The sequence below is a fragment of the Amphiura filiformis genome, chromosome 5 (genome assembly GCF_039555335.1).
Source record: "Amphiura filiformis chromosome 5, Afil_fr2py, whole genome shotgun sequence".
Lineage (NCBI taxonomy): Eukaryota > Metazoa > Echinodermata > Ophiuroidea > Amphilepidida > Amphiuridae > Amphiura > Amphiura filiformis.
The window spans coordinates 38,224,010-38,239,512 of NC_092632.1; the positions used below are offsets into that span (position 1 = coordinate 38,224,010).

The window sequence follows — 15,503 nt, forward strand, 5'->3', positions numbered from 1 at the left end:
TGGTTGAAGCAGCGTAAGTAATGGAATTTACATAAGTACCGGTACCTGAAAAGAAAGCATGGTTTTTAATTCAATAAGAAGTCATTAACATGAAAATTTTTATCGCTCAATATACAAAGTGGATAAAAGTCTTTGTTTTCCTCATGGTGAATAGAAAAAGGGGATGGGTTGTTCCTACGTTAAGGAAAATGGCATGCAATCTCCTGATGTCATTATGGTGCCCGTCTCAGGAGCAGTCTGGGAGGGGCAAATGATTGATTGGGATGGCTAGATAGGATGCTGTTCAGAGGCCATCTATTTTATTATTATTTTATTTAAATATTCTTTAAAATATGCGCATCTTACCAATGCACTTATAGGCACAACTTCTCTAAATCAGCATGTAAAGTTGTATTCATACATAATAAATGCATGAATGATGCATCAATTCGTCGGCCGTATCACATACTGACGTATTCGACATTTTTAACATTTTTGAGAAAATTGGTATATTAGTTTGTTATGTTCTAATCTATATATTCACCAAAAACCATGCCTCAAAGTGGCTTAATTAGTAAGATATTAATTAATTTAATTAAGTCGTATTTACAAAACCTTGAAATGTCCGCATCACATAACGACGTATTTGCCGATCACCTATACTGCGCAAGCCCAGTATATCGTATCTGCAATTTGAAGAATTTGCCGTTTCACATACTGGCGTATTTGCGCAACGTATTTGCGCGACTCTGTCATTTCACGGCAAAATTGCTGTTTTGTCCTTTTCACATACTGGCGTATTTGCGCAACTGTTTCACATACTGGCGTATTTGCGTGACGTATTTGTCATTTGAGCGGCGAAATTGACATTAGTCCTTTTCACCTAGTGACGTATTTGATTTAATATTGAATTTTTGCAGAATGAGTTATGCTCTGATAGTGATAAGTGAATTATATTGAAAATATGGTATATTTGCATTACTGTTAACCTGGTTTTAATCGACAATAATATTTTAATCAAGATTATAAGGCAAATGAAAATCGCTAAATTTTCAAGTTCGATTATCTCGAAATGCGTATTTTGCAAATACGTCAGTATGTGATGCGGCCGACGAATTGAAGACTGTCAGTACTTCATCCACTGCAGTACTGCAATGAAACATAAGATATAACTTTTGACACCAAAAATGGTTTACACACTACCTATTCTAAGGGGGATTGTTTCATCAAATTTCTTGGATATGATGTTTGCCACTGTCAGTGACACAAGTAGTGTCTTGGAGAACTGATGATGTAACATAGGACCTCTGATGTATCATACTTGGATCTTCTAAAAATGGCAGTTGCAGTAATATGTTTATATGATATTGTATTGTATCCTGCATAAGTTAACATCCCTATTCCATATCATATCAACTTGTGATTGTTTCTATGTTGTAGTATCATCAGTGAAACCTATAGCAGCCAGTGCCCCTGCACCAGCAGCAGCAGCAGCTTCCACTCCTGTACTACCAAGTGGTGCTAGAACAGAAGAAAGGGTAAGGCAAATTCTCTCCCAGCTTATCCAGTGTTTAGATATCACCTGCAATATACTTGGGTGTAATATGTGAGATGAGATTTTCCTCCTGCAGTTAACGGATACAAATTTGTACCAGTCGACATACCTGTGCAAAATCATTGCAATGACCCAATCAACATGGATCCTAATATAGGGGAACCATTCATGTAATTCTACACAGACTTAACCTGTTGGGATTATACAGCTTATGTTAATTTCTCATTGAAGTCTTGGCAGTAGGCTAATTCTGTGTAAAACTGTATGAACGATAGGATCAAGCTACTTGGATCCATGTTGAACTGGTCATTGCAGTGATTTTGCATAGGTATGTACTGGTACAAATATGTATCCTTTGTATTGCATTGTTTGTAGAATGAAATTTCATCTCTCAGGAAGTGTGAGTCCAATTTCAATGGGGATTTCAGCTTATTGTATTGCCTGTTGGTAAGGCAAGAATCAATCAATCAATCAGTTACATTTATGTCATAGCGCCAAATTCATTTGAAAATGTTCAACAGCGCTCATTATATTAGCTCAAAATCTACTGCTGATAAGCATCCTGAAATAGGTGCCTCTTTAGGAGCTTTTTAATTGTTCAAAAGTACAATTTTTGATTTCATCTGGAAGTTTATTCCACAATCTGGGAGCATAGGCAGCAAAAGCTTGGTCACCAAAAGAAGAAACACATTGTGTTCTTGGCTCAACAAGAAATGTACCATCTGAGCATGATGATCTAAGCTGCCTTTGCGTAACTCAAATTTGAATCATATCAATGATGTCAGATGGAGCTTGGCCGTGAAGTGTTTTATAAGCAAGAGTTCTTTATTTATTTATGAGTTCTGAAGTGATGGAGTCAAATTTTCTGAAAATCAGCCTTGCTGATGTTCGCTGGATATTTTGAATTTTGTTCTGCAGTTTCTTACTTATTCCCACCAACAGACTATTGCAATAGTCTAGGCGGGATGTCACTAGTGAATGAATAGCCATTTTAGTGGCATCTTCAGTGTGCAATTTCCACCCATGTTCACAAGATGGTAGTTGGCAGTTTTTATCACACTAGATACTTGAGCAGACATTGTCATGTTAAATGATGAATGAAAATTGATGTACACACTACCTTATGATCTCATTTCCAATGCAGCAGCTCTCAAACCTTCATCTACCAACCATGGATAAAAATTGACTTCCCAGTTGTGGAGTATGAGCTTTTGTACCCAAGACATCCAAAGGTCATTCCTTGAAGGTACAAATAATTTAGGGATAAAGAACTGTGGCATGGTAGATGAGCATGTTTGAGATTCTAATGGTGATGATTCTTTTTCTTGTTTTGGTCACATTTATCAGAGATGCCAGGTTCCCAAATTTATTTGGTTTTCAATTTTTTTAATTTAAAAAAAAAGGAATTTTTCTTTTTTGATATTTTTTTTTTTGGATTTGGAGAGTTCCTGGACCAAGTGCTACAATCATTTGTGGTTGATTAAAAAACTTTGGGGAAAAAAAATCACCAAAAAATTAAAATTTTGTATCTATAGGGACCCCGGCTGTGAGGCGCTGCACTCTGGTCGCTACACTCCCTATGGCTAGCATTTGTCCATATTATTTTCAGAATTTTTTGGCAAGTCACTGGCATCTCTGATTTATCTCTTATCACAAGAAAGTGATTCTTTGTAAACATTGTGTAAGATAATGTGGTCTCACTTTTGTTTTCAGGTGAAAATGTCTAGGATACGACAACGGACAGCAGTGCGGCTAAAGGAAGCCCAGAATGTAACTGCTATGCTTACAACTTTCAATGAAGTAGATATGAGGTTAGTACTTGGCACTGAATAGCAAAATACCAAATATATTAAGGGGGTACTACACCCCTCGATAAATTTGTGTCTATTTTTGGATTTTTCTCAAAAACTAATAAGACAGTGGTAACAAAAGTTATGTTTATTATAGGGGCAAGGAATCCAATTACTACAGTGGAATTTCAGTGACCCAAGACAAGCGGTTCGTTATTTATGATAAGAAATAAGGTACCGCTAGGATGTACCTTATTTCATATTATATATACTGAACCGCTTGTCTTGAGTCACTGAAATTTCAGTGTAGTAATTGGATTCCTTGCCCCAATAATATACATAACCTTTGTTACCAGTGTGTTATTATTTTTTGAGAAAAATGCAAAAATAGTCACAAATTTACCACAGGGGCGTAGTACCCCCTTAAAGAAACGGTTCTGAAATGTTGGTAGGAAATATTTCAAGAAATTACTGTAAATTTTTTGCATTCAAAATAGATTTTAAATTTTTTCCCCAAATATAGTTGATTTTCTCTGTCAGTTACTGTAAAGCATGAAATGTTCATGTCCATGAAAATTTCATGAATTTTGTGAGTGCAGTTGATTCGTGAACTTTTCATGCACCCAAATATTTTTTCTTCCTACAGGCCTTATTTGAGATAACTTCATGTTGTAGAAACATGGATTCTCTTCAAACACAAAGATTTTAATGCCGCCAAAATATCATGCTTTACAGCAAACTTAAGTCCTCTTAGAGAAAATCGCTACTTCATTCCTGTGTCTATAATCATCCACAGGGTGTATCAAGGCATGGGCAAACAATATAAAAATTCCTCATTTTAACCCTATTCTTACCCCCCATCAATTTTGTGCCATATGGCACAAAATTGGCTTAATATGCATTTAAAAAAAATATTTACACAAATAAGGTCTTATCTTATGAACAGTTTTGATAATTTACCACTTCTCTATCAACAAAAAAACCTTTTTTCCTAATATAACTACCATTTACACATAAAATGGTTTAAAATGTTGGAAACTTGCATATTTTAATCATTTTTAGCCCAAATTTCGCCCCAAAAATGTCCATAAACTTTTTAGATATAGTCCAAATTAACTCGGATTTCTTTTTATTATATGTAGAAACACGGCAGTGTATTTAAAAATGCATGAAAATGCCACATTGATGTACTCATACACTTCAAAAATGTAAATCAAAATATTTTTTTCATCATATTTGGCTATGAGCTCATTAATTATTCATGAGCTAATTTGCATAAAATTTACATAATTAATTATTAAACTTGTTTTTTCTAAAAGCTTAAAGTCCAAGCTTGCTAATGGTATGCCTTTTATTGGTTTTTACCCAACCGATAACATTGCAACGCAGTAGTTAATATGATACCTTGACACCTCTCAAATATACCACTTTTGTGGGGGTAATAGAATAGGGTTAATGTAATTGCAGGCTTAGTTTTCACAGGATATTTTTAAAGTACAACATTAGGTATTACAATCGAGGTAGAAATTCCAAAAAAATGAGGGTGTTGCTGTGAGCAAATTGCACATTATGGCTTTAAGATGAGATCTGTTCTTTACCATGCTAGCAGAATTTGTGAGTATTTAAAATGAATTCCACAATTCTTGAGCCCAATTTGCATGATGTAGGGTGAGTGTGTAAATGGAAGCAAGGTTCTGAAAATGGATGCATGATTGTTGGACATTTATCTAGGCTTGAGTCTTTGACTAATCCCATTATGTATGTGGTTATGTTTTTCAGCAATGTGATGGAGATGAGGAATCAATATAAAGATACTTTCCTCAAGAAACATGGTGTCAAGTTAGGTTTCATGTCGGCATTCATCAAGGCTGCCGCTACAGGTCTTACTACTAATCCTGTTGTAAATGCAGGTAAGCTTTATAACAATGGGAAATTTATGCATGATTTGAAAGGGAAGGGATGGAATCCAGGGCTGCATCTTAGTACACACCGCCATGTCAGTTGCAGTAACTACTATGCTGTTGGGTTACTGGGTAAAGGTATACGTATTGTGCCCCCACAAAAAATACTGTGTGAAGGTGGGTGACCAACCCCTTAAGCCCAGTTCACATTTGTGAGCAGAGAAATAAAAGCAATATTTGTCCTCTATTTGTGGTGCTGATTAAGCTACAGCCCAGTTGTAAATGTATGTAAGATTTTGTTGTATGGGAAAGTGTGAATAATAAGTAATAGAAAGAAACAAGCATCTTACAAGTAATTATTAGTAATTGGTAGTCAAGTGAGCAGTCTATAAAGCCATGTAAGCTGCCACCATGATGCCGTTTCGTAATTGCAGTACCGGGTCACACACTGTATGTGGTGCATGCTATGCTGATCTGGTGATACTTATCGAGCACTCTGCCAGCACTCCAGAACCCTGATGGCAACCAATGTGAGCGTGTCAAAATCCTGATTCGCAGCATTTTGTTTTTATTCAAGCCATGTTCAGAACCCTGATTGAAGGCCTTATGTAATAACATCAGTGTAACTAAGACATATAATAGGAATAAAAATCAACTTAATATTTCATCTTCTTTCTCTTTACAGTGATTGATGATTCAACACTAGAAATTGTGTACAGAGATTATGTTGATATAAGTGTCGCAGTTGCAACGCCAAAGGTAAATTGCTCATCATTGTTTTTAAGTTAGCTCAATGGTGAGACATTGTCTTTAAAGTTGTTAAATCTATAATTACAAAAGATTTGTGGAGAAAATAATGATGAAATCATTGTGTATGTCGGCTGTAATACGTTCAACAAAAGTGACATTGTGTAACATTTGTGTGTTTTTTGCAGGGTTTGGTTGTGCCTGTTTTGCGTAATGTTGGGGGAATGAATTATGCAGAAATTGAGCACGGATTGAGTGAACTAGGTGAAAAGGTGAGAATTATGTAACTAAATTTGGAAAAATCATCGATCTTGTGACATTAGCAAACATCTTGGGAAAGTCATGAAATTTTTATTATGATATAAAAAAGTTGTGGAATTATTTTTGTAATGGTCATGAAAATTCTAGAATTTGAATGATAAAAGTCATGCAAGAGCTGCTATGGAATATTTTTACAAAAAAAATGGCAATTCAAGTTCAGTAAAAATTAGTGGGGGCAGCTCTTTTATAACAAATATTGGGAGAAGTGTGTAAACAATGTTGATTTCAGAAGGGTTGGTTGGTCGATTTATAACTATTTTGTTGAACAGTCAGTCTGGAAATTTGTGATCAGGTCAGGTCATTGATAAGTTACGGAAAAGTTTTAAAGTTGAAAAATCTGGAGCCCTGAAAAGTCATATTAAAGATGTAGAATATAGTTTGCTTAAATAGAGCTGGATAGATGTCAGGTTAGTATAAAGCACTTGTAGGGAATAGAACAGGTTGAAGGAGTGGAAGGGAATGGGTAGGCACTGAAAATACAAATAACTAATACAAGTCAATATTTTCACATTTCAGGCACGTCTTGGGAGGCTGGCCGTTGAGGACATGGACGGGGGCACTTTCACAATCAGTAATGGTGGCGTCTTTGGCTCAATGTTTGGTACACCTATAATTAATCCACCTCAATCAGCTATATTAGGAATGCATGCCATCTTTGAAAGACCGATGGCTATAAAGGGAAAGGTAAGATTACGGTGGCCTAATAGTTAGGGCATTCAACTCACGACCGCAAGGTTGTGAGTTCGACAGAATCAATATGTTGTGTTCTTGGGAAAGACACTTTATCTCACTTGTCCCACTCCATCCAGGTGAAAAATGGGGAGCTGTTTGGGGATAGTTATACTGGCACTGTTATTGTTGGCTGTCAAATGGCGGGATATATCATAGTGACAGCGGAATAAATGTAAAGTGCTTTGATATCTGTTTAATCAAGGATCTAAGGTGCTATATTATAAATTTATTTATTAAGATTATACATTGATCAAATCAGGAACTCAAGCAGAGACTTTGAATCAGCGATATCAAAAAGCTGGATAATTCAAAATAGAAGAGACGATGCTAATTATCGTCAGGGATTATTTTATAGAAATGAAAGTAAATTTATTGCTCCACTGATAGTGCAGTAATACCATTGTGATTTATATTGGGTTAGTCATAAGATATTGCAAAGATTTTACAAATTTATTTTGCTCATATAATTCTTTATTTTAAATGATAAACTGGGACAAAATTGACCAGAAGTTGCAATGTGCATCCTCCTTTGGCCAGGCCTCGAAATAAGAAGAAAAATCCAAGGGTCCTCTGGACCCTTGCCTTTGAAATTTCAAGGGTACTCGTCAATTTTCAAGGGTCCGACCCCTGACCCATGCCTTTGAAATTTCAAAAGAGAGATTTAACTACGGGGATCACGGTATGTAGCTTGTAGAAAAGTGAAAACCTGGGTTGAAAACTTGATGGGAAACTAAAATGAAAGTGTACTCAGGGAGCTGGACCTATTATGTGAACCAGATTTTCCAGTGGAACATTAAAACTAGGATTTTCTGCTCTTTGCATGGTTCAATTTTTACGGGTCACACGGACCCGTACCGCGCCTACTTTCACGGGTATTTGACGCAAGGACGCGCCTTATTTCGAGCGCTGCCTTTGGCCCAGTTTTTGGCCCCAATTTTTCCATATTTGTTAGCTTTAAAATTTTACGTACAATTGTTTGCATATCAACTAGTATATACATTGCATTAGCAGGATGATTTGGAAATTCTGCCCACCCCACGTCTCGGTGGCCCTGGGATGCCGTTGCACACAATTTGCTTTGTTGTTATTCACTTGAGGGTTAAATCTGATGATATCAGTGAATTAAATTTTAAATATTGACCAGCATTTCGCCATTTTTGTCTCTTCACCAGATTGAAATCAGACCTATGATGTACGTAGCCTTGACATACGATCATCGTTTAATCGACGGCAGGGAAGCAGTCACATTCTTAAAGAAAATCAAATCCGGTGTAGAAGATCCAAGGACTTTGCTCATGGATATGTAATAATAATAAATGATATTTGAAAATTTGAGTAGAGTAATATACCAGATATAACTGTTCTTGTATTTAGGTCAATTGTACATTACAATACAACAGAATGTGAGATGAATGAATATATGCCTGTTATATTTTAGGTGCAAATTTCAACCAAATTGAAGAAAAATATGTAATACTTGATTACCGATGGAATGAATACAGAATGTATATGACTGTTATGTGATGTTGCATCGATGTATTAGAAGTGTGATTGTTTTTAATCAGTTGCTCTCAGCAATTATCCGTCTAAAAGCATGATTCACAAGACATTTGAATTGGAGTTTGATTTCTTGGATCATTTTTTAAGTGAAAATTTGACTTACTTTTGCAACCAATGAAAGCTTATTACAGAAGACATACTGTATCAAATCAAAATTTTTATTATGTTAATAAGTGTTGATTAATTTGTCAAAGTTAAACCATTTTTTGTTTAGGTTATATTTATCTGTATGTTCCACATCTAAAAAGGTCATAATTTGCTTGATTATTTTAGAGTACGATATTTTAGGTCCAAATTTCACAAAGACGTGCTCACACTCATAATACTAAAGCAATCGAGTTGAAGTTTATTTTTTGTTGAAGTATGTCCCAGTTTTTGATAAAGAATTGTTTTTACTAAATTTTGTTAATCAAATATTGTAACTGTTAACAGTGCAGTTGACACATAAAATTGGATGTTCTATGAAGGAACCTATCAACTTCTTATCTTTATCTAATGTTTATTTATTATTATTATTAGAGAAATTGTTTGCATGATAAATGTTAGAAGTATTCATTACTTTGAACCATTCTCAGGTTGACTAGGGATGCCCACAAAGGAACGGACGCATGAAAAGACTGATACAAGCTACCCTATTGTTAGTAATATGTATAATGGGCTATTCCAGTTGAAATCCATACATCACTTATGGAAGACATGACCTTAATCTCCCACACAGTGTTGTGTAGATTTCAAATGGAGTTACCCATTTAGGTAACTTCATTTGAAATTCACATCCCCTGCGTGAGAGGTTAATGTCATATATTCCATAGGGGTGTACAGATTTGAACTGGAATCCAATGAACTAACCTAACCAGCAGGGCTTAAAGAATTCAGAAAAGTAGCCCCCATCCATTGCATGTTGCACATTTGACAAGGCTACTGTAGAAAATATAGGTCAAATCGCCCCTGTATTCTTTGAGCTTTGTTATAAACCAGTTTGCCCATAAGGTCCATGCTGTTTTCACTGTATATGTCCAGTTGCCTATTGAATGAGAACTAACCTAACCAGCAGGGCTTAAAGAATTTACATTCTCCTGAAAAGTAGCCCCCATCCATTCCATAGGGGTGTACAGATTTGAACTGGAATCCAATGAACTAACCTAACCAGCAAGGCTTAAAGAATTCAGAAAAGTAGCCCCCATCCATTGTATGTTGCTCATTTTACTGGGCTACTGCAGAAAATAAGAATAGAATCACCCCTGTATTCTTTGAGTGCTGCTATAAACCAGTTAGCCCATAAGGTCCATGCTGTTTTCACTGTATATATACAGTTTTCACTGTATATTCTATTAAAAGAGAATGATGATAGTTCATGAGTTTGCAGTGCTGTACCACAAAAACTTGTACTGATGAACAGTCGCACATACACAGGGTACTGATAAGAAGTTATGAAGTGCAAATAATGAGGGGAAGAAACAGATGATTTACGGCCAGCCCGTGTTACAATACATAGGTGAACATCGCACAAATATTTTTTTAGTGTCGGGTACAAAGATTGTGTCTAAAATACAAGCCATTTTTGCATTGGGAGGAGAGACATTTATTCATTATGAACTTCAAATGGCAGAGGAGCATAAAATTTGTTCCAACAATAAATTAGTTATACTTTATGATAATATACCAAAGTTAAAAAGTTTCTTCACGTATTAGTGAATTCAGCTTGCTACATATAGGTGTCTTAAGCTTGTTTTTGTTTGTGAAGGAACTATCAATATCAAATATATACAATGTGTGTGAGTGAAAACGTAAATGTCAAGAATAAAGTACATTGACCTTTCAATCTCAATACTTAAAAAATGCAATATTTGGGCATGAGTGTGTAACTTGGCTCTGTAAGCACCAAAAACCATGGACTTATCACCCCAGCTAAAGTTTATTCAGCTTATATAAGGCAGAAAATTATTCGGCTTTTGTTAATGCGTGTGTCAATAATTTCCCAACTCTCGCTTGTGTAAATTCACATATGCTTGTGTCAATCACGCATTACACAGCACACAACTAGCGTAAGCACTGCACCCAACTGCGTGCATGCCATTCTATATCAATATACGGTGTTATGAGTCTTTATTTTTTCTGCCTTTTATCAGCCGAACAAACTTTATGTGTGGGCTTCATGCAGGATAAATTGTGTAGCTTTAAGTGTCTAACAGTACTCAATCAGTATCTGCAAAATGAGTTGTGTACCAATTGGCTAAAATATTGTGCTATATATAGTGGTGAGATGTAGCCATTTTAGGTTTGTGATTGATGACTGTTCTATAAAGTTGTTTCAAGATGAAGAATGCACAACTTGTGAAATATCTTCATGAACAACATTGCTTAAATTATTACTATTACTACTATAGGCAAAATATCCAATTCTTGATCAGGAGAGCCAACTTTGGTACACAGATATTTGTGACGAGCATACTTCGCAAGACCACATGCTTACGGAGAAAGCACATTGGGAATTGACCAATCACAGTCTGTTCCACGAAAAGTGCGCTGATGCAACAGTACATAGAAGGTACGGGCTCTCATGATCGAGTATTAGATATTTTACCTATAAACGGATCCAAGGCAGCTAAAATTATTTTCAGCTGAACCTGTATTTCTGTTGAACTGGTATATTGACTTGAAAGCTTTGTTAAGTGTTCCAAGAAGTAACAGATTCGGGTGACTTGTTGTGCCAAAATATTTTTAATATGATTGATATCATAATTTCTTGGGCTTTTATTTGTCTCGCACTGCCCAAAGCCCTGCTGTGGTGATGCATATATAGAGGCTGCTTCATTCTTAATTACAAAAAATATTTTACTGCAACAGTAAATGTTTAGTCAAGAAGAAAATAAAAGCATTTGGTTGAGAAACAAAATGTTGATGGCAAAACATGTATGCTACAATTCACAAGACTGCCATCTTTAGAGTATGTTCAACTTAAATGACGAGGACAATGTCCCATTCTCATTCAAGATTATGATAATTGCATGCATTCATCACATACATCAAAGATATAGGCCTACTCAAGCGTTTTTGTGACTGAAGTGGTAGAGACTGCCTTTTCATTGTGTAGGAATTACAAAATGTACATATTTGGTCGGATAGATAACCGTTCTAAATTGTTGAATTGCTGATGTTGAAAGATTGTGTCAAGTGAATTTTGAAAACAAAAATAACTGAAATTTATAAGATGGTTCCCGGAAACAATTCATAATTTCAGATATTGATATTGTAAAAAGTGTACACATCTACTGAAATGTCCCATTTTGAAGTGTTCTAAATTATGCAATGCCTGTTGAGGTGTAGTTTACCAATATGACTCGGTTCAAATCTTTGGTATTACATAACAATAGTTTTTGTAACTCCTGTTTCACATTTTGTTGTTGGGCATGAAAAAACTGTGTTATTGGCCCCTGAACATGTTTAAGGCAAAACCTATGTAACCTGTTGGTAGGGGCCAAAAGCGCTTAGGTTTTTCCCGGCCAGCGAAGAAAATGCTAGACTGGGCCCAGAGAAGACATCTTACACTTCCCACAATGCATTTCTTCCCTGTACTGATTTGCTATTCAGTGCAACATAGGTCGATAGTGACAAAAAAATACTTCAGTTATAAGTTCCAGCTGCGGTGACACCTTGTGATGTCACGCTGGATAAATTCTGTTCACTGTCAGAGGAGTTCCATGTGTGTGAATGCAATGGAGCAAGTAACTCTGCAGTCAATAGTCTTGATTTGCTGAGAATTGAACAGAGCACCTGTCTCATCAAATCACTATAATACCTCTTTGAAAGTGACAGAGGTGTCATCGATGCTGGAACAGATATTAACAGAGCTCATCCAGATCTTCCAATCGTGGTATTTCTTGTCACCATCGACCCATGTTGCACTGAATAGCAAATCAGTCGAGGGAAGTAACACATCGTGGAAAGGGTAATACACTCTCAAAGTAATTGAAGGATTGAAAAACTTCATCCAGATTATCTTGACCATACTTGTACCTAATCGAAATATCTTTTTATATTATGTAGCCTTGTCCATGCGCTACTAAACATTGAAAAACAAATCTTGTCATGGCTGTTTCATCTGGCACTTAAAACATCTTGAAAGGTTTTTTTTGTGAAAAATATTGAATGAAATTTTTTGATCCTTTAATTACTTTGATGAGTGTATATCTTCTGGACTGGGCACATGGAAGAAAAAACAAATACCTAGGCTAAATATATTTTGTAACTCCTTTTCTTTGCTCTCTATTGTTTGACAGCTCTCTATTGTGGACTCCTTGATTTGCTTGAAAACTTTTTTGAAGGAAATAAATTACAACAAAAAGTATTGTTATGTAATGATAATAAGGCAAACTACTGAAGACTTGATCCGAGCCACTCAATGAATTAACTCTGTATATATTTCCCAAGAAATGTATTTTTGTGTTTTCTTAATTCCTTGAACCAAATCCCTGTCCAAGCTTAACCAAATGACAATATTCTCAACTGGGCTAATTATCATTTTTGTCAACCCATTTTTAGAATATTGCCAAGATGATGCCAGTGTGAATTTTACAGAAGGGTATAATGCAGTATGGACAATGGAGCCTGATTGCATGTATCGTTTCAGTTGGTTGTAACATTGTATACACAACAGTGATCGCACAGTGGATTCGCCAAGTTCATGCATTGGAAGTTAATAAAAATAGCCATAAAAAGAGGATGTAAATTACATTCAGATATGATTTTGAAGTTGATCTGCTAATAACAATGAAAGTATTGTCTGATAGAACATGGGACATAGTATTAGTATTATTTTACTTTTATTTGGTGTTCCGCCTCAACTTTCCCGTGTTCTATCAGGTGATAGATATGATACATGGTTGGGTCTCAAAACAATAATTGTTCCATTGTTTTTGTCTTCATGAGAAATGCATCACATGTGAAATAAAACATGTTGTTCAAATTCAAGGTTTTTGTCTTGTGAAATTTTTGTCTCATACCCTCTCAAGAATTCTTTACCTCCCCAAGTAAAATTTTTTTATGGCTAATACTTTTTAAAATAAATCCAAAATATTTTACAAAATGTAAAAATGTAAAAGGGTGTGTTTGTTTTACACATGTGGACCAATTAAAAGCGTCACACATCATTGTGTTCAGTGGTTTCAATGGTTTAAGAAAAGAAAGAAAAAGCATATTAATAGTTGCACCCGAGTCCATAGCAGTTTGGAATAGACCTGGCCTACTGTTTGAGAGTTGACTCCTATGGACTCTGATGCAACTTTTAACACTGTTTAAAACGGTCTCTTTTTTGACATAATGAACCATTGTGACTGAACACAATGATGTGTGACACTATAATTTGGTCCATATGTGTAAAGCATTTTACACGTTTGCATTTCGTCAAATATTATTTGATTTCTTTTAAAAAGTATTTAGGGGGAACTTAAAGTTGTGGACCTTATATGTTGGGCATAAGTGTACTTGATGCATGCCAAGGTCTAATACTTCATAAATGAACACATACAACTGCAATACTTACAAACTCTCATTTTTATTGTAACTTTATGCAGTTCCACATAATACAATAATATATCTTTATATGAACAATAAAACACATTATACATGCACAGCTTCTATACAAAACATTTGATATCTAATACAGTCCATTTCAATAGTTGTTCTAAATGTACATTTTTATATAAACACATCAAAAGAAATAAGTCCCCCTCTGAAAATTTCGTCATAACATCGTAAAGTAAAACTTTGTACCAATAAAACTTACTTAGAAATAATCATATGATTGTTAAGTAAGTGTTTTGTGAAAATGAAAGATGTCCATGACTTCATGGCTGAATGAACCCAAATCGAAGACAAAAACTGCCCTTTCCAAAAGTCACAAAGTAGGCCTATGCTTGGTAACTGCAAGGTGTATTGGGATAAGGAATGGAACTGGCCATCTTACAACTCACTCTGCTGAACTCTGCACCAAGGGGATTTGCATGGCTGAATGATCAAGAATTGATACACATTACAGTAAATGTTCACTTGGTGAGGATTTTAAACTGCACTCAAACACATGGGGGTTTCCATTAGTAACAAGCCATGAATCAACTTTTGTGAAAAGCATGGCCTACTTTGTGACTTTTGAAAAGGGCAGTTTTTGCCTTCAATTTAGGCTCATTCAGCCCTGAAGTCATGGAAATCTCTCATTTTCACACAGCACTTAGTAAACAGTCATATAATTATTTCAAAGTTAGTTTTATTGGTACAAAACAAAACCTTACAATGTTAAGACGACATGTTCAGAGGGGGACTTATTTCTTTTGATGTGTTTATATAGATGGAAAATGTTCTTACTATACACCAATCCGAGAAGCGTTTACTGTATTTGGCCCTCTATTGACGGTAACACAGATGTACCAGAGCGGGAGATTTAATTCGTAATTCAATACTTATGATCGTGTATTGAATATCACTGTTGTGTACAATTCCCGGATATAATTCTGTGTAGCACGCAATAAATAATGGGTGGAAGGTGGAACCCCCGACCTCGGGACACCGCAGTTTTACATCGGGGACACCGCAGTAATGGCGAAGTCGGATTGGTGTATACACATAGAAATAGAAATAAAATGTCAAATGTGATGTGATCAAGCCAAATCAGTCGGAAGTCGGAAATATTAATTTTGAGATATAGCCAAACAAAGGAAGTATTTCCTTTTGTTTCCTATTGTTTTGGAAACTAACTGCTCACATCTTTTGAACTGGTTGTCCAAATTCAATGGGGTTTTCTGCAAAATGTAGCTTTGCAAAAGCTGTTTACAATACTATAAGAAACTGAAAATTCAATATGTCCAACTTCAGACTGATTTTACTTGATTTCACCACAAATAATCTTTGAAATTTGTGTATGTG

At 35.5% G+C, this 15,503-nt stretch overlaps 1 protein-coding gene across 1 annotated transcript in view; it reads left to right on the forward strand.

Annotated features, from left to right (window-relative positions):
- The window catches only part of LOC140153087 (dihydrolipoyllysine-residue succinyltransferase component of 2-oxoglutarate dehydrogenase complex, mitochondrial-like), a 38,132-nt gene extending 24,576 nt beyond the window's left edge, over positions 1–13,556 (forward strand). Inside the window, exons 9-15 of the mRNA XM_072175707.1 lie at positions 1,420–1,517; positions 3,248–3,345; positions 5,104–5,234; positions 5,911–5,984; positions 6,161–6,244; positions 6,810–6,977; positions 8,198–13,556. Of these exons, the coding sequence (XP_072031808.1) occupies positions 1,420–1,517; positions 3,248–3,345; positions 5,104–5,234; positions 5,911–5,984; positions 6,161–6,244; positions 6,810–6,977; positions 8,198–8,332 (788 nt within the window). The 3' untranslated portion in view covers positions 8,333–13,556. The remainder of the gene's footprint in view (positions 1–1,419; positions 1,518–3,247; positions 3,346–5,103; positions 5,235–5,910; positions 5,985–6,160; positions 6,245–6,809; positions 6,978–8,197) is intronic.
- Positions 13,557–15,503: the final 1,947 nt, after the last annotated feature.